Below are 20,140 nucleotides of genomic sequence, written 5' to 3' on the forward strand. Positions count from 1 at the left end.
GGCGATCTCCCTCTTCTCTTACACAAATCATGTAAGGACCCTATCCCACTCTCTTAGGTTCTATTTGTTAGGTTTTTGTGTAGAGTTGATAGATTTTTGTTAGGGTGATTGGTTAGGATTGTGATTTGGTTATATAATAGGTTTAGAATTGTGATTTGGTTGAATAATTTGTTTTGTTGAATTGATTTAGAATTTTTTTATAATTTTTTTATTTTTTTGTATTTATAAAATTGATTTTTGTATATAAATTCGATTTTTGTGTATAAATTCGATTTTTGTGTATAAATTCGATTTTTGTATTTTACAAAACGATTTTGTATATAAATTCGATTTTTCAGATTTTACAAAACGTTTTTTGTATATAAATTCGATTTTTTGGGTTTTACAAAACATTTTTAATATCTATAAAACTTTTTTGTGATTAAGAACTATTATTTGGGATTTAAAAAAAAAATATATATATATATACATATATATTATATAAATTTCTATATTTATTAAACATTTTTAATATTATTAAAACTATTTTTTGTAATTATTAAACTATTTTTTATTTATTAAAACTATTTTTTGTTTATTAGAACTATTTTTATATATTTATTAAACATTTTTAATATCTATAAAACTTTTTTTTATATATTTATTAAACATTTTTAATATCTATAAAACTTTTTTTGTGATTAAAAACTATTATTTGAGATTTTTTTTTTTAAAAAAGAAATATATATATTTATATTATATAAATTTCTATATTTATTAAAAAATTAATATTATTAAAAATATTTTTTGTATTTATTAAACTATTTTTTATTTATTAAAACTATTTTTTGTTTATTAGAACTATTTTTATATATTTATTAAACATTTTTAATAACTATAAAACTTTTTTTGTGATTAAAAACTATTATTTGGGATTTTTTTTTTTTAAAAAAATTAATTTATATATTTCTATATTTATTAATTTTTTTTTTTAATTTACAGGTCTCATGATGATCAGACCCGGCCTCGACAGCGTCGTGGTCGTGGTGGTACGGGGAGCCAGTCTCGGGATTCCAGCCATTTTCAGGATTCTCCTTCGCCCCACAGCTCCTACCATACATCTCCCTCTGCTGCACCCGCTCCTGCACCCGCTCCTGCTCCTCTCGCTCCCGCTGCTGCACCCGCTCCTGCTCCTCCGGGTCCTCCGGGAGTGATGAGTGTTGCGGAGTTTGTTCGACAGCCCGGTCGTGACCATCTTCCCTATCTCACTCCGTATCCACATGGACGGGGTCAAACATGGTAATTAAACATATTTTTTTTCATTAAAATTTGATTCATTATTAACCGTTTGTTCTTTTTATTAGGTTTAACCGATCCGGGAACGGGATCAGCACATGGATCAACCGTATGATGTACTCGGCCCTCGACAAGGGACATCCGACTTTCACTGATTCCCTACCGACAAGCAGCATATGTGGTTCCGTTAGTTTGCGGTAAGTATTATAATTTTTTACTTATATTTTTATTCTTTAATATAAATTTTCTACTAATTGTGTTTTTTTTCAGCAAGAATTCAACTGGAATTCCGATGAGACGCTCTTTATCTATCACCACTTCGTCCATAAAGTTATGGACAACTATGGGAAGCAGATCCACGAGTGGAAGAAGAAGTGGGAAATCAACAAGGTTTGTTTTTAATTTATTAAACTATTTTTTTTTTTTTTATTAAAAGGTCCCAAAGTCGATAAACCACACGGTCTGGACGGAGTTGTGTGCGCATTGCGATAAGGAAGAGACGAAAGAAACTTCTTGCACCAACTCCACCAACCGCAGGAGCGACCGTAAAGGGAAGGGCGTCTTCAAGCATAACTTGGGTGCTCAATCTATTGCCTCTCTGGGAGATCGCATGGTAAGTTCAGTCGGTTTTTCTTCAATTATTTAAGTTTTGAAATTTTATTTTTTTCGCATGTCTCCTAATTTCTAATGTTTCTTTAATTTATGTTTTTTTCAAGGCGGAAGAAAATGATGGCGAGCCGGTTGATGATCTCGCCCTAATGAAAAGGGCGTATATACCAACAAGAAGACCGGCCAGATTGATGACGGTCTTGTGAGGGAAGTGGTCACCCTGGTCCAAACTCAGGTGCATGACGAAGTGTCTCAGCTTCAAACCGAGGATGACGTTTCGACGGCTTCGACCAACTTGTCCCGGTTTCGAAGTTGAATCCGTAAGTTCTTTTTTTTTAAAGTTCAATTCATTTATTTCTTGATTTAAATTTGGTTATTTTCTATTTCATTCGGTTCCAAAGAAGAAGGGATGTTTGGTCGGTTTGGGTCGTCGCACCCGGTCGGTTCCTCCTTCTTCTGCACCACCGCCCTTTGTTGATCCAGAAGTACTTACGGCTCAGTTGAAGGACAAAGATGATCGCATATCTTTGTTGGAGACCCAGATGGCGGCTCAACAGGTGGGCTATGAGGCACAGAGGAGGTTGAACCAGCAAATGATGGAGATGATGCAGAGGATGTACCCGAACGAGGTGTTCCCGGACGTGCCAGACCCGTAGTTTTTTTTTTTCAAAAAATCGGAATGTTTTGTTTTTATTTGTACAACTTTGAATATTAACTAATATGATTTCAATTTTAATTTTAATTTTATATTTTCGAATTTAAATTTCAAAAATTTTATTTTAAAAAAAAAAATTAATTTTTTTTAAATTCCGAGGAAATGAACTCTCGGAATATACCGAGGGACATGTTCCTCGGAATATACCGAGGGACTCATTCCTCAGTATATACGGAGGGAGTTGTTCCTCGGTATATTCAGAGGGTTCAAATTCCGAGGAAATGAACCATCAGAATATACTGAGGGACATGTTCCTCGGAATATACTGAGGGACTCATTGCTCTGAATATACCGAGGGACTTGTTCCTCGGAATTTTCCGAGGGTTCATTTCCTCGGAAATTCCCGATGAAAATTCCGAGGAACATTTCGTCGGAACTTCCGAGGTAAATTCCGAGGAAGTTCTCCCTCGGTATATTCCGAGGAAGTTCTCCCTCGGTATATTCCGAGGAGCTTTCCGACGAACTGGTGGTCTTCGGAGTTTCCTCGGAAATTTGTTTTCTCGGAATTCCGTCGGAAAATTCTGAGGGATTTCCGAGAAAAAAACGAATTTCCGAGGAGTTATTTTCGAGGACTTGTTTCGTCGGTATGTCATCGGAATAACGTTATTCCGACGACATACCGACGATTTTTTCCCTCAGTATGTTGCTGTTTTCTTGTAGTGATTATCCAATACATATGTATCTATTAGATAATGTAATAATTATATATATATATATATAAACCTAATTGCTTTCATGAAATATTATTTCAAAATTTTATAACTGTTTCTTGGGTCAACATTGTTATGCATGGCTAATATATGACATGGTTAACATTTTTAACAGTACCAGACAACCTCTTTTCAATCTATGTTCGATGCCAAATTGATATGAATGTAGTGGTTACCCTCTTGATATATTTGATGCAATCTTCTGATATTCAAGGGGTTAAGGATGCTTCTGATCAAGAATGATACGTTTCATTATATTTTATATGTTTCTCACTAGAACTTGAAATTTGACAGAAGCTCTTGTGTTTGTAAGCAACTAACTATATAAACTATTCTGATGAATGAATTCGCGAGATCAAGAAGCGATACAGAGAGTCTTTTGAAAATCATCAAAGCACACAAGAAAAAGAAAAAAATATGAATAGTGAGAGAAAACTGAAGCAATATGGAACAAAAAATATATTAGACTCATAAGATTTTACTAGTTACTTGGAAGATGGAGGGATTCTAAAACCGCTATAAATCTAATCCCGCAAGGATCAAGTTTCAAGATTATTTAATGTCACTGGGGGGTGTCGCGCGGAATACTGTTTTATTGTTATTAAATATGATTTTTGGATCATATGATTATGTGGATGATGTGATTATTTGTGAAGAGCATTATTTGGTGTTTTATTGTGTTATGTAGTAGTAGATAATAAGTTAATATATTATGTGTTTGTCTTTTTAATAATGTGTTGTTGTGTGTATAATATTACTTGTTAGTGGTGAAGTGAACTTCTGATGTAAAACATATTGAATTTCAATAACTTTGCATTTAGGCGTTTGTTGATTTTAAGATTAACGGCGTCAAAATTGTATTTTAATTTTTCACTTTTTTGAACATTACTTTTTTCAGATGTTCTTTTCACTCTCCCCATATTTTGACCTTGAACCGTCACCATCTATATATTTCGTTTACCTTTCCGGTGTGCAGGGCTTCTCACCATCACTGAGAAAAGACTTACCTCCGTGCTCTTGTTTTTCCTCACCTTCTTCTCTGTGAGATTATCTGGTATTTGTTATAGATCACGCATATTAGTTCCATGTTGTGCGGTTGTTTCTTACGGAGTTGTAGATTATTTCAGTCAATATTGGTCTTTTTTACTTAGATTTTGGCCAATGTTAGAAACTACATCTCGTTGGGTAAAGTTAGAGTTTAGTTGTCTCTGATGTTGTCTTTCTCGTCGTTGGTTTACCGTCGCTAGCCTCTGCTGTCTTAGTTTTCAAGATCTGGTTTTTGGTGATATGACTTTTATGCTCTTTTTCATAGTTCGAGGATGGCTCCACAATTTGTTGATTTCATTTCGTCTCCTTTTATCTCTTTATTCTCTCATCTCATTGCACCTTCATAGTTGATCACGTCTCTGGTGGCTCTCTCTTTCGCCATATTTGCTACTCCAGGGTTGGATAGTGTTTTTCTCTATGTATGCTTTGTGCGCTTGGAAGGTTGTTTATGGTTTCAAGCTTGAGCTCTGATTTCTCGGTGGTTGGCTTCCATTCTTCCCCACTCTTGTTGTTTATCTTTTTCTCATGCGTCTCTTTGTGTAAGTGTGCGGAGTTAGTCTTTCAGAGCTTTGGTTTCTTCTATTCAGAGCTTTGTGATTCTTTGTTGGCATGGGCGCCTTTATGTGTTTGTTTATTTTGTGACGTGCTTCTTACCTCTTAAGCTGGTGGTTGTGCTTCTGGTGCTTTAGGCATGTGTCGTCTTGTTTCGTGGTAACTTTGTTCATCCGATGATTATTCTTTCTCTAACCCGTTATTTTTTTTGCTTTTTGCGAAGGTGCTTGATCGTGATCCTTTGTGTTCTAGAGATTGTTTTGTCTTATATTTTATCATTTTACCTTTTTCTGACATCTATTTGTTCTAATCAAGACATTATATGGTAAGATGAGATAAATTAGTCTTCTTTGTTGATATATTTTCAGCTCCAAACCTTTATTAAGTTGGTGTTACTATGGTATTATTCTTAATAGATTATCAAACTTTATACAATAATAGTTACGTGAAAAAGATTAGAGAGTGCACAATTATAATGTATTTGGTCAAATTGCAATAATCTAAAAAAAAAAACTTAAAATATAAAAAAAATAATATGGATGACACTTGTCGTAAAAAACCCCTGCCACTTGTCAGAAGAAGGAAAAAACCAACTTTATATATATAGATATTCCAGATGATGGAAAACACAAGTATCCTTTGGATTTGATTAGTACAGTAAAATGTTAGAAAGTAAAACTAAAACACCCAACTGAAAAAAAAACTCAAAGTATGACTAACTTTCTACCATAACCAGGATTCAGTTCAATTTCACTTGGAAGAAACTGAAACCAAGACAGTGTTATTGTATTTCACTTGCAAAGTTGCATCCTGTTTAAATTAAATTTTGGATTTGTATTATGTGTCTTGTTTAGAATAGGAATTGTGTCTGGTAATCTGTATTGGAGGAAATTGAGAACTTTACACTATGACCTCTATTATTGCTTGAGGTTGAAGACTAGCTTTTTGAATCAGAAGCATTCAACATGTAGAGTTTTTGGAGCTTATATCTGAATTTGTAAGCAAGTTCTTATAAAAGGGAATATACAAATCTGCTAAAAAGAATGACAAGTACTAATTTTATAATTTTTTTCAAAGTTGTAAACCATGCCTAAGTTTCTGGGGTTTTAAATAAAAGTTTCTCTTTTTATCTACCTTGTTAGGTCTTTTTTATGTTTTTTTTATAACACAAACTTTCATTCAAAAGGTTATAACCCAGAGTTCAATACATTAGCTTCCACAAATAAGGCTTGTTTAGCAAGGGCATGAGCATCGTTATTCTTACTACGGTGGAACCATGAAAAGGAGATACATTCAACTTCTTATGTAGTTATCTACTTGAATAGCCCAATATGATATCACAATATGTGCATTAATACTTGTGTGGACGCAGAAAATAAAACCTAAAAAATAATAAGAGTATAAAAAAATGAGTGATTTGGATAAATATACCCATTTAAGACTCACATTTGAAAATTGCCGTACCAAAATTATAATGCCAACTTGTCTACCATTTTGGCTCATAAGTGACGGTTATACCCTTCTGAGAAGCAGAAGAATCGTAGAAAGTCAGACATTGTGTCAGATGGATGATGTTTGAGTAGGTATCTATTGGCAGACGTGGGTCTTTTTGCAGGAGGTGGTACAACAAAAAATCCTTTGGATAATGCTTCGATTTTCTATTGGATTTGATGAAGAATGTGTGTATATTATTAAACAAATAATTAGAATGTTAGAGTTTGAATATTATTTATTAATCACAATTAATGACACTATTGCTTAAAATCAAATATATATATATATATATATATATATATATACATTATTGGCTGAAACATTAATTTTAAGTCCCAATGTGAAATAAATTGGTAACAATAAATAAATAATCTTATATACAGAAATCATTTAATACAAAACATTACATTCCAGTAAACAAATATATATATTAAAAAGATTTAAACATTACGTATGTTAGCATGCTACGTGCATCGTTAACGACCAATAAAAAAGTTACCATTGATAGTATTGTGTTACTGTCAATAAATAAAGTTATCATATTTTGTTAGTTGATACATAATTTGTTATCTGATACTTAATTTGTTAATCGATATATTATTTGATAGATAGTTTGTTAATTGATATATTGTTCAGTATATGTTCTCTTAGTCGATACATAATACAACAATGTATCAAATATGTAGTATATTGACTATCAATACACCATAATACATTTCTTGGACATTTATCATCTTTGTATCAAAACATGTAGTATGTTGAAGATCTCTATATCGAATAGTAATAAATTAAGATATTTTTTAAAAAATTGTAAATAAATCCCAATTAATTGTAGATTAATCTTTGATTAGTTGATTATTAATCTATTCATTACTATGCCCAAGTCCACCACACCCGTTACGCTTAACGTAGTATCAAACCGTGGCTACACATAAAAGCGTTAACATAGTTGTATATGGGCATACGTTTAAAACACTATGCTTCATAATCATAGTATTTAAAGTCTTAACAACTATGTTGTGCTATTAACGACTAACAAACTATGTATCTTCACTACATAGTTGGTTAGTCGTTAGTAATACAATGACTAATTTTCGTGTTAGCATGATACATCAAATGGTAACGGCCATTGATAATGTTAGTGGTTATTTAACTGTTCTCTGGAAGCAATAAAATATAAGTTTATGGTTAAGAAAAAATAACTATTGTATGTCTTAACATGTAAGTATAAACTTAACGACAAAACCGTAACATATATATTTAGTGGATAGATTGATAAAATACAGTAACTGAAATATATATGTAATGTTCTAAATATTTTGGTGAAAAATTTTGAGTTAATGTATGCCTTAGCTGAATAGACGTATATTTAACTGACATCCCGCAGTTGTTAACGCACATATATGACTAAGAAAATTAAATATGTATACATACGCAAATGTATGTTTTAACGGAGGAGAACAAAATTTTGGTGATTGAAAATTGAAGGTGGATTGTGATTTAAAATTTAGTTTGAAAAAATTAAAAAATTTGGTGATAAATGTAATATGTGAAGACTTACGATGAATTAGAACATAGAAAAATGAAAGAACAAAGAGAGCTAAGAGAGTGTAATTAATTTTACGAAGAGAAAAAAAGAAAAAGGCAAGAGAGTAGAATATAAGAAGAAAAAAAGGGAAAAAATAGTAAAGACACATTTCAGAAGTTAATCTTTTCACATAAAAACAAGAATCGATGGACACATAGGAATGTTTTATGGTAGCAGTCCACTAACCTGACGCACACACAGCTAGGTACTGACACATGTAGGAGCAAGCTGAGTAGTTGTATAGGGTTAAAATCGGAATGGTTTATCTAGTTAGAGACACATGGGCAGTTCACTAATTACTGTCCAATATGAGGGCACTGACACCAATTTTTGTAAAAAAATAAGAGAGAAAGAAAGACTTAAGAGGTCAGTCCAAGAAAGATTGGTAAAACAGAAATGCATAATAGGCCTGGAACTTATTATCCGAGATCCGGATTCGATCCGAGATCCGCTTCGGATCTGCTCCGAAAATAGGATATCCGGGGTGCCCGGATCCGAATCCGGATAATAAATCTTGGATCCGTACAAACCGAATCCGGATCCGGATATCTTAATTTTTAGGTCCGGATATCCGGATCCGGATCCGTATTTTTTAAATACATTAAATTTTTAAATTTTATTAATATTTATATTTGATATATTAATATTTATACATGAATTAATCTTATAATATTATATTTTAGTTTTTACAATATTATAAACATATATAAATATATTTATAAATATTTAATTTATGTATTATATTAAAAAATTAGTATTTTTTGTTAAAAAAATTATTTTTAATTATTTTGACGGATCCGGATCCGGATCCGGATATCCGCGGATAATAGAATATCGAGACGGATATCTGAAATCCGGATATCCGGAAACCACGAATCCGGATCCGGATATTAAATTCACGGATCCGACGGATCCGGATCCGGATACCCTAAATTTCCCGGATATCCGGATCCGTCCCAGGGCTAGTTAGAGATAGTCAAATCGTATGTTATCAGACTGTCTTTTTTTGGGCAACTTTATCAGACTGTCATGTTAATTATCTTGGACTGAAATCCCAAATCAAATTTTTATATAACTAGGATTTTGTTTTAAAAAGGCTTGAAATTCAAGAAAATATCGTAACAAATTCTGAAATCCAGTGTACCACTCGACTATAGCAATACAGACATATATATATATATATATATATATATATATATATATGTTATATTTGCATTACCATGTTTATATTATTTGTTAAGAAGTTATATTGTTTGTATTTTTTAATACTAAAGCCTTTGGATGAATACTCCGAGGATCTTTCATAGGAACTATAAATTTTAAACACGGGGGGAAGCATGAACGCAGATATATACTAAAAATAATGTATATGCAAAAGTGGAGTACGCAAAATAGTTGATATGTCGATTCGTGGATGGAAGAGATGAGCCCAAATCGTAATGCCATGCATGCATCCATGTGCACAATCTTTAAAATTATTTCATCCATACGGACCATATCGTACACGACTGACTTGTACATGTGTATATATATATATATATATATATATATATATATATATATTGGTAAAAATGTTAAAATGTACATGTATATATTCATTAATCAATATGGTATATGTATGATCCATATCTGAATCCAGATTTTTATCAATTTTTCTATTCAGATTTAGCATATGCTTCACGTGATCTCAACGTATATAATTCAATTTAGCTTTGGTGAAGTTCATGTAGAATAAAATGTCACAATTTTTTGAATGTGGTAGAAGATTCACTTCATTGTTTCTTTAGATGAACATTGAGCCATAAAGTTGAGGCATTTTCATATCCTGCTTAGACATCGATGTTCTCCCTTCCTTTAAATAAACTTTTGTTTGGAACAAGAATCCAGCGGTCTCACATGTGCTAAATAATAATGCAAATCAAAGCATCGGTGTATGAAATTTCGATAGAAAAATATTGCAATACTCCATCAATATGGTGAATGGAAACCTGTAAACATCACCATTCTCGGAATAATGACGATAACTATTGCCCGGATTTAAGACTTTAACCGCTTCCGCCTTAAGAAAAAACCCATTTGAATGGTTGATTTAGACATTTCCAAACATCTCATGCTTATCACAAATACCCAAATCACAATTTGAATTCAAATCCAAGTTCTGTAGTACGCATTATGAAGCTATATAGTAGGATATATATATGTGTGTATATATTGTGTGGGAACTTCTGAAAGAATAATTTAGTCCTCTCTATTTTATTTGACATTTTTTTCTTACTAAACAAAGTACCACTTTTAGAATGAGTTTTAATATTATACATAAATTAAGTTTAATATTAATTACAAAATATATTAATTTATAAATAATTTATTTATATCAAACGCTATTAATTAAGTAGGTGTAATTATTAAAACATAAATTTATTTCAGTTATGAAATAGTTTGTGTAAGAAATATTAAAATGACACACTTCATAAAACAAATATAATATCTGATTATTTATTTTTGAAAACAATACTTCTCTTTAACAGCTAATTAATCACCAAATTAAACTTTCACGTTTGCCACAAATTAATTTAATCTATTAAGTACTAACTTAATGGCAACGAACGGTGCACCAAATTAATTAATATATTAAAGACATTATTTCGTGCGTTTAAACATGCTTAGAACAATATTTTAAATTGTGTAAAGCTACTAATGGAAGACCAAAACCAACATTTCAGGTCTAGGTAACCTAAGGAACGAAAAAGAATAATGTATTTTCTACTATTCTTAATTTTTTTACTATTTATAACAAATAGTTTTTTCTTTTCATTTCTTTTCGTTCCTTTTATTCTAAAAGAATATATAACAAATTTGTTCTTCACTAAAATTTATAAGAATAATATTTTTTTTCATTTTTATAATTTTATTCCTCTCCATTTTTTTCTTTCTCATTCCTAATGTTTCTACAATGGTCACCGGTTAGACGAATCGTCTCTTGTTTAATATGCTATCTTCGAGCCAGAATAAAATATCCCACTAAGCGAGCTCACGATAATATATGTGGAAGATATTGGTTAAGGTTTAAAGGCTTCTACACCCAAATCTAAGGTACGAACCCTAAACTATGCAATTTCTTGCAAATTACAAAAAATCCATGTTTCAAGTCTCGGAGATAGTGGTTTATTAATGCAGATTACAGAAGAAAGGTTTACAAAGAATCTTCAACATGGTGCAAGAAAATATGGTCAGAAATGGATCTTCATATGACGGTTCAGATAATTCATTTAGGCGTAGATCTTCATAAGGTAGATAGTATTGTCGTTTGTCGAATTGTCTATGTAATTTTTTCTCATAAATATAATATCATAATAAATCAGCGTTATATGTAATTTTTTCTCATAAATATAATATCATAATAAATCAGCATTAAAAAGAGAGATGAAAATATACAAAAAAACTAACATTTAAATACTAACTGTAAATACTATGTTTATTTAGACATGCGAGTGGTGCATTCGTACAAAAACGTTAGTTCTTAATTTATTTTTCTAAATATGTTAAATGTGTATATACAAAATTTGAAATATCTTATGATATTATCACTATTTTATCTTTGTAGGTAGGACTTGACAAATAAACCGAACCCGATCAGATAAAAATGAATCCGAACTGATTTGATTCCGACATAAATACCAAATGAATCTTGTTTTATGGTATTTCGGTTTATGGGTATTATCCGAACCGAATCCGAACCTAAATGGATACCCAATAGAACCCGAAACATTCAAAATCCCCAAAGAAAACTTTTACCAAACATGATCTCAATTCCTAATATGCATCTAAAATACACAAAGATATTATTGAACATCTAAAATAATTATCTATTCCATGAAGATTGATGGTTGAAGGTGACAGTTAAAGCTTGAAGTTTTAGATTTTAGTTTTGTTTTTATTGAATAATGTTTCTCATTTTATGAGAACTTGGTTTTCGTTTTATGCTTTTCTTTATTTGTTTTTGTCTATCAATAACTATGTTTACCTTTTGTTTGATTTTGAATGATCACGTTTGATGTTCCTTTTTTTTTATTAAATTGATTTTACTTATGTTTTGGTTATAAAATAGGTATAAATCATATCTTATATATTAAAACAGAAGGCACAACATTGATTCATGTGTGATTTTTTTTAAAAATTGACCTAATAGACATATTACTAGAAAATCATGTTACTTTTAATCTCTAATCTTATCATTATTATAGGTCTAACTAACTCACTTTCTAGATTATAGGAACTAAATAATATGTTTATAACACAATATTGCTACAATATAGGAACTAAATAACTATCAATCCTTTCCAATAAAAAAAAGTGATCTGAAAACTCTCTTATCAATTTTTACTTCCATATCATGTACCATCGTATTTGAAAGAGACTGCAAGGAGAAAAAATATTTCTCGAGACTTCTACACCTAATCAGGTACATTTTTAAAACTAAACTGATTTCACATTGATTTGTCTTTTGTATATAGTTCATTTTGTGAAATGTTTGATTATCATTAGAGATGATAATATTTTAATATTTTCTAAATTCTATTTCTATTTATTTATTCAATAATGAAATACTAATCCAACAAACAAAAAAATATATAAGAAGAAATTAACACATGTGAAAGTTTGAAACAATCTATTTGATGGAGAACAAGTATACTCTAATATTATTATGTTTGAACAACCTTAATATACTCGACAATATAAATCTATGAAGCTAAAAGTTTAATTTTTTAATAACTTGTGAAAGTTTCAAACAACCAATTCAATAAAAAAATACACGTTAAAATTATTATGTTTTAAAAAGTGTTAGAAACACCTCATTTACATTATAATATATACCAATCTAGAATTGAAAACAAAATGTTTATATAAAAATAAATGAAAACAAACATTCGCGCGGTTGCGCGGATCGAGATCTAGTATATTGTTAAAACTGAAGTACTTTTTGGTATTGTTTGGAAACATAGATAACAATATAAATGAGAATTGTTTGGAAACATGGATAGTAGTATAAAAAAGAAATATAATGTCATTTTAGTAATTTCATTAATATAATTACATTAATTATCTTTCAATACTTCACTCAGTTTAAAAATTTCATTAATTATACTCCATCTGTTTCATAATAAGTGTCATTTTAATTTTTTTTCTTGTTACAAAAATAGTGTCACTTTACAATTCCAATACAAATTATACTTACTTTCAGCTGAAAATTAATTGAAAACTGCATTGATTTTATAAATAATTTTATTTATCTCAAATACTATTGGTCATATAAGTATAATTAATAACAACTTACATATATTTCTGCAACTTTCTTAATTTGTGTGAAAAATGTCAAAGTGACACTTATTTAGAAATGGAGGGAGTATTACCATAGTAATACATCACATGATTAATTATATTGGCATAATAATAATAGTGCAGATTTTTATTTATTAGTTAATCAACATTAACTTTGTGCCAATTATAAAATTAAAATATAAAATAATTGTGTTTTACATATGGTTAAACGTTCGGTTTAGTTTGTTTTTTAAATTTTAGTTCCAATCGATGAAAAATTTCGTAGCCAAAAACATTATTCAAATACATGTTTTTGTGAATAAAATAATAACTTAAATAAAAAATGTATTACATTTATTGTCACTTAATTTTTCACTTCATATAGTTATTTTACTAAATAAAAAATTCTTCCTATTTCACTTAATTTAGCCAAACATATATTTTATTAGTTTATAAAATTAGTTAGGCATTGATATTGGCTATCTATTTAGGTACGAGTTGTTCTTTTCGAGTATCGTTTCTTTTGTTTTGAAATTATGTTCCGCTTGAATATTATAAATTTATGTGTGGATTTTGAGTTGAGTTCTTCTGGGTATGGATGAGTTCGGTTCTGATGTATAGAAACCTAAAAATAGATAATTAACAAATTTATCTAAAACGAGTTCGGATATTGGTACAAAAAATAACCATATTACCCTATTCGGTCCAGATCTTTTAAAGACAATTAGTATTACCACCCATGTTAAATATATAACACTATGATAGACCATGGATTTTACCTATTATTGGTCATGGTTTATAAGTGTTTTAAGATACATTTACTACTATATAGAGTCTATTTAGAGTATTTACAAGTCCAAGTACTATTTGCAAGGAAATGATGTCTTTGGAGCTATTTAGAGATCTTTTGAGCTTCGCTGGAAGCAAGAGATGGTCGACGGTCGCAACTCAGTATCGACCGACAGTTACCACCAAATATCGATCGATGTTGGGTCCCTCGTATCGATCGATTATGAAGCCATCCGAGAATTAGTGTCAAATCAGAAGATTTCAAGTTTCACAAAAGTCTTAATAATTATATCATTAGTCTCTGGCCGCCTGTTAGGCTATTTATTAGGGTTTTGTATCATTTTAGAGTCAGATTAGCCTAGAGACCTTTTTAGACCTAGTTTGGAGGAGGCAAGAAGCCACCATTGAAAGATGAGAACTTAGGATTGGAGAGATAGACCATCTACTGCAAAACAGAGAAGATCTTGAACTCTCTTGCTTTCATTATTTCTGTTAGTTTTACTATTTATTTTATCTAAGTATTATTCAGACCATCAAAACTATGTGTTTCATGAATATGTCTGAGTAGTCCTTACTGTTAGATTTAGGTTTCTCAAATGGGTTGATAAATGTAATACTGATACAACAATTGTTAGGATGTTTGGAAATATAGTTCATTCATCTAGTTGTGCTTAAAGCTAAGTTTAGGATTGATCACCCTTTAAACTTAGATCTTAGGATTAATTGGGATCAAGCCATTGCTTGACTCAGTACCTGAAAATAACTATAATGATCTAACTGACTAGATACAGACGAAAGTTGGTCTAGTGAGTTAGAGAATACAAATTAAACATGTCCGTAAAGCTTTCTGGAAGAAGTAATAGCCCTGTCAATCGATATTTTGAAAGGTGTATCGATCGATATTCACAAAGAAATATCGATCGACACTTTCACGTGATTAAAATACGAGAGTTGAGATCCGAGATCCAGATTAGATAATCAAACAAATTATACCTTGGTTTGAATTCAAGAACAATTAATATTAATAAACTCCTAAATTTCCCAAATTAAGTTTTACTTATCATACCTGAGAATATACCAGAATCTAGCTACTTCAACCAACTGTTAACAAACTCAAAACAATCAATCGAGCAATAAACTTGCTCACCAATCCATTTACTATTTTTTTAAAACCTATAAACCATTCTATCTAGATTTATTCAATACCATAATCTATTGTGTAATCCTAGAGTCTCTGTGGATTTGATCCCTACGTACTACATCCGAACCTCTTATTTGAGAGAGTAATTCACTTCTTAGAGTAATTTGAGTGATATCAAATTTGGCGCCGTTGCCGGGGACTCTTTCTTATTACCATTAGATTAAGTTTAGAATATAGTCTAGATTTTGTTACTGAATCTGCTTAAGTTTTTCCTCTTTCGCTGCTGACACAGGTACTTAAGATGGAGGACATGAATTTCGGCCCGAAATCGATCGACGCCAACAACATCGAGCGATGGGTCGACACAAAAATCGATCGACGCTCAGACAAAAACATCGAGCGACAGGTCGACCGAAAAGTCGATCGACACTCTGCTACCAATATCGATTGACGCCATCCTGCCAGAAGAAAGTAAGTATGTTCTTACCTGTTTCAATAATGAAAAAGTAGTTCTAGGGGATCAAAAAGGTCGAGTATGCAATGCATCAAACCAAATTAATTATAGACATAGGGCTCCAATTCCTATTGGAGTAGCTGTTGTTTTGAATGCTGGACCGGAGCATCACCAAACGCTTGGAGATTGTGACAGACCTGATCGGTTCTACACTAACAGGCCTGCAATCCATCCTCCAGCAATTCAAAGAAAAGATTTTTAACTAAAACCCAAATATTTCTCTCTAGTAAGTCAGCACCCCTTTCATGGTCTTCCTCATGAAAAACCCATAGACCATATCGAACCACTTGAGGACTTCGTGTCTAACATCAAGGTGCATGGTGTCTCTGAAGACTACCTATTTTGCAAACTCTTCCCGCACTCCCTTGCTGGAGATGCGACGCACTGGCTGAAACAATTGCAACCAGGATCTTTGACTTGCTGGAATGATATCAAAAGCGTCTTCCTCAACAACTTCTTCGATGATGCACGAGCCGAGGAATTTAGGAAAAAGATTTATAATTTTTCTCAAGGCACTACTGAAACTTTTAAGGCTTCTTGGTTGAGATTCAGAGCCTATCAGCGAGACTGCCCACACCATGGTTTTCCCGAAATCCAGCTACATAATATTTTCTTCAGAGGTCTCGTCTGGACATACCAAGCGTCTTTGGACGCTGCGAGTCAAGGGAACTTCAAAACCAAGACACCTGAAGAAGCTACGAGGCTCATTGAAAATGTGGCGTCTAGCACTAGTACCAAGAAGACTGATCTCGAGAGAAGGAAGATGGCCGAGAATTCGACTGGAGATCGGATATCTGAGGTGAAAGAAACGTCAGATTCAGTTCATGCTTTTGTGATTGGAGATGAGCAAGTTCGGTTTACCGATGAGAGTCAGACCTTTTTACGTGAAGGAGATGAAGAAAAGCATGTAGACCTCATCGATTAAACTGGCTTTCGCAAACAAAGACTTTCCGATCAGCAGCGAAACATGAGCTCCACAAGGACCTACAAGGCAGAATAGACTCATAAGAGCAAGCTGGAATCTATGAAGGGATAAGTTCTAAAAGGCCAACAGAAAATGAGTGCGCTTCTCGATGAAAGATTGGATTCCGTATATTCTGATTTACATGATAATTTTGAAACTTTGAGTAACCATGTCAAGAAATTGGATAGCCAAGTTGCGCATAACGCTGGGCTTGTTAGAAGAGATGAAGGATTCCTTCCTGGAAAAACTGACACCAACCCGAGACGCCAAGTTTGTGCTGTGTTACTAAGAAGCGAAAAACGCCTTTCCCCGAGCACTGTAGAAATCACTTCTGCAAAAAAAACCCCTGAAGCTGAAAAGGCAACGATTAACCTCGATGAAGAAGAGGAGGAGTCAGAAGAAGATGTGAAAATCGACCGACAAGAACGGAATAATGTCGATCGACCGACTACGGTAAATATCGATCGACAAGAAGGGAATAATGTCGATCGACACTCTACTCCTGCCACGCCGGCAGTTGAGAGAGTGTATAGGAATTTGCCACCCTTTCCTCCTAACAAGACGCAAACTAAGCGAGAATTAGTTAAAGCGATCTGCAAGAAAGCATTCGATAAAATCACGTTGGAAATGCCACTAAGTGATGCCATAAAAGTGGCACCTTCGATTAAGAAATATGTAAAAGACATGGTATCCAACGGCTTCCCAGCTGCTGAACATAACGTCATGATGGTTTCAGAGGAAGTAATAGCAATAAACCAAGGCAAAACCCCGATCAAGAGACCTGATACGGGCAGTTTTGTTCTAGATTGCAACATACAAGACAAGAGTTTTCCTCGATCCCTTTGTGACCTAGGATCCAGTGTGAATCTTATGCCACACTCTGTCGCGATATCCCTAGGTTACGACGAGTTTAAACCCACCAAAATAACTTTGGTTCTTGCCGGTAGATCCGTTAGAGTACCTGAGGGAGTACTAGATGACATTCCGATAAGAATTAATGACTGTCACGTACCAACGGATTTCGTTGTGTTGAAATACCAGAATGAACCAAAAGATCCTCTCATCTTAGGTAGACCATTTCTAGCTACCGCTGGTGCAATCATCGACGTCAAGGAAGGTCGAATATGTTTAAACATTGGAAACATTCCAATGACCTTCGATATGGAAAAACTGATAAAACGACCTTTAATCGATTAACAAACCTCTTACGCGGACGATATCTCTGAGTTGGTTGAAGAATCCTTCATAGACTTATGCTCAAATGACCCCCTGGAAAAAGTGCTCACATCTACCGAAGAGGAAACATTTAGCATCGACATCAGAGCTGATGAATATGCACGATTAATAGACGCAAGTGTAGAAATAGCAAATATCGATGACATGGAGGAGGACGATTCGGAAATCAACGTCAATCGATATTTAAAGGCCGCCTTCTGTCGACAACCATCCCCTCTAGAAAATTGGGATCCCGAAAAAGCACCAAAATTGAGTTAAAGCAATTGCCCGCCGGACTCAAGTATGCCTTTCTCTACAATAATTCTTACCCCGTAATCATAAATGCTAACCTAACCAATTGAGAACTTGTGTTGTTATTGAATAAACTGCCAAATATAGGAAAGCCCTCGGATACTCTCTAGAGGATATTCCTGGTATCTCTCCAGATCTTTGCATGCACCGAATTCACTTAGAAGACGATTCCAAATCGTCAGTGGAATATCAAAGAAGGCTAAACCCAAAATTGAAAGAAGTTGTTAAGAAGGAAATTATCAAACTTCTAGATGCTGGAATCATCTACCCAATTTCGGATAGCAACTGGGTGTGCCCCGTGCATGTTGTACGTAAGAAAGACGGAATTACAGTGGTTAAGAATGATAAAAACGAACTCATTCCTACGCGAACTGTCACTGGACATCGAATGTGTATCGATTATAGGAACCAAAACGCTGCCACCAGAAAAGATCACTTTCCCTTACCCTTCATTGATCAAATGTTGGAAAGATTGGCAAATCACCAATACTACTGTTTTCTTGACGGATACTCTGGATTTTTCCAATTCCCTATATATCCTGGCGATCAAGAAAAGACCACCTTTACATGCCCTTACGAAACATTCGCATACCGCAGAATGCCATTCGGTCTTTATAATGCCCCTGCCACCTTCCAACGATGCATGATGTCGATCTTTACTGATATGACAGAAGATTTCATGGAAGTATTTATGGACGATTTCTCAGTATATGGATCCAATTTCAAAAAATGTCTCGATAATCTATGTAAAGTTTTGGCAAGATGCGAAGAAAAGAATCTCGTTCTAAATTGGAAAAAATGGCACTTTATGGTTAACGATGGAATCGTCCTAGAACATAAAGTTTCTGCTGCTGGTATAGAAGTAGATCGGGCAAAAATTGAGGTAATGATCGGCGTGCCAGCACCCACAAACGTCAAAGATGTGAGAAGTTTTCTCGGACATGCCAGATTTTACAGGAGGTTCATACAAGATTTTAGCAAAATCGCTAGACCTCTCACCTCCCTCCTCTGTAAAGAAGTTAAATTCGACTTCATACCAGAGTTCGTAAAATCATTTGAGGAAATAAAGAAAGCCTTGATAACCGCCCCCATCATGCAAGCACCTGATTGGAATCTTCCTTTCGAAATCATGTGCGATGCGAGCGATTTCGCTGTAGGAGCAGTTCTAGGCCAAAGGAAAGGCAAAAAGCTGCATACAGTTTATTATGCCAGTCGAACTCTCGACGAAGCATAAAGAAATTACACAACAACAGAAAAATAACTGCTAGCCGTGGTTTATGCACTCAAAAAATTCCGTCAATACCTGGTCGATTCGCGAGTCATCGTCCACACTGACCACGCTGCAATTAAATACTTGATGCAAAAGAAAGACGCAAAACCACGACTCCTGTGATGGATCCTTCTACTTCAAGAATTCGACATCGAGATCAAAGATAAAAGAGGAGTAGAAAACGGAGTTGCAAATCATCTTTCCCGGATAAGAATAGAAGACGACGTCCCTATCGATTACTTCTTACCAACTGAAAACGTTTACCAAACAGAATCGTTCATCGGGAATGTATGTCTCACTTCAGAGGATCTATCGATCGATAAAAATGATCCAATCTCGATCGATTACGACAATACCAGGTCGATCGACGATGACGACAATATGTCGATCGACACTTCAAATATTCTGAGCGAAGATACTAATCCTAAAATCCTCACCTTTGATATAAAAGTTAACGTAGCGCACAACAAGCTGTACCCTGACCGTGATTCCACCGTGGATGAAAGTCTGCATCAAGGAGTGCTTATAGTCGGACAAGGTTCAAAGGACAGACCTTGGTACGCTGATATAGTAAACTATTTAGCTGCCGACATTGAACCCGAAGAGTTGAGAGGGTACACAAGAAA

General features: G+C 33.2%; 1 protein-coding gene across 1 annotated transcript; it reads left to right on the plus strand.

Annotated features, from left to right (window-relative positions):
* The first annotated feature begins 16,810 nt into the window (after positions 1–16,810).
* LOC106383384 lies at positions 16,811–17,914 on the plus strand. The gene has a single exon (XM_013823496.1). It carries the CDS (start codon positions 16,811–16,813, stop codon positions 17,912–17,914), a length of 1,104 nt encoding a protein of 367 aa, XP_013678950.1.
* Positions 17,915–20,140: the final 2,226 nt, after the last annotated feature.

The sequence above is a fragment of the Brassica napus genome, chromosome C9, assembly GCF_020379485.1.
Source record: "Brassica napus cultivar Da-Ae chromosome C9, Da-Ae, whole genome shotgun sequence".
In the NCBI taxonomy this organism is placed as follows: domain Eukaryota; kingdom Viridiplantae; phylum Streptophyta; class Magnoliopsida; order Brassicales; family Brassicaceae; genus Brassica; species Brassica napus.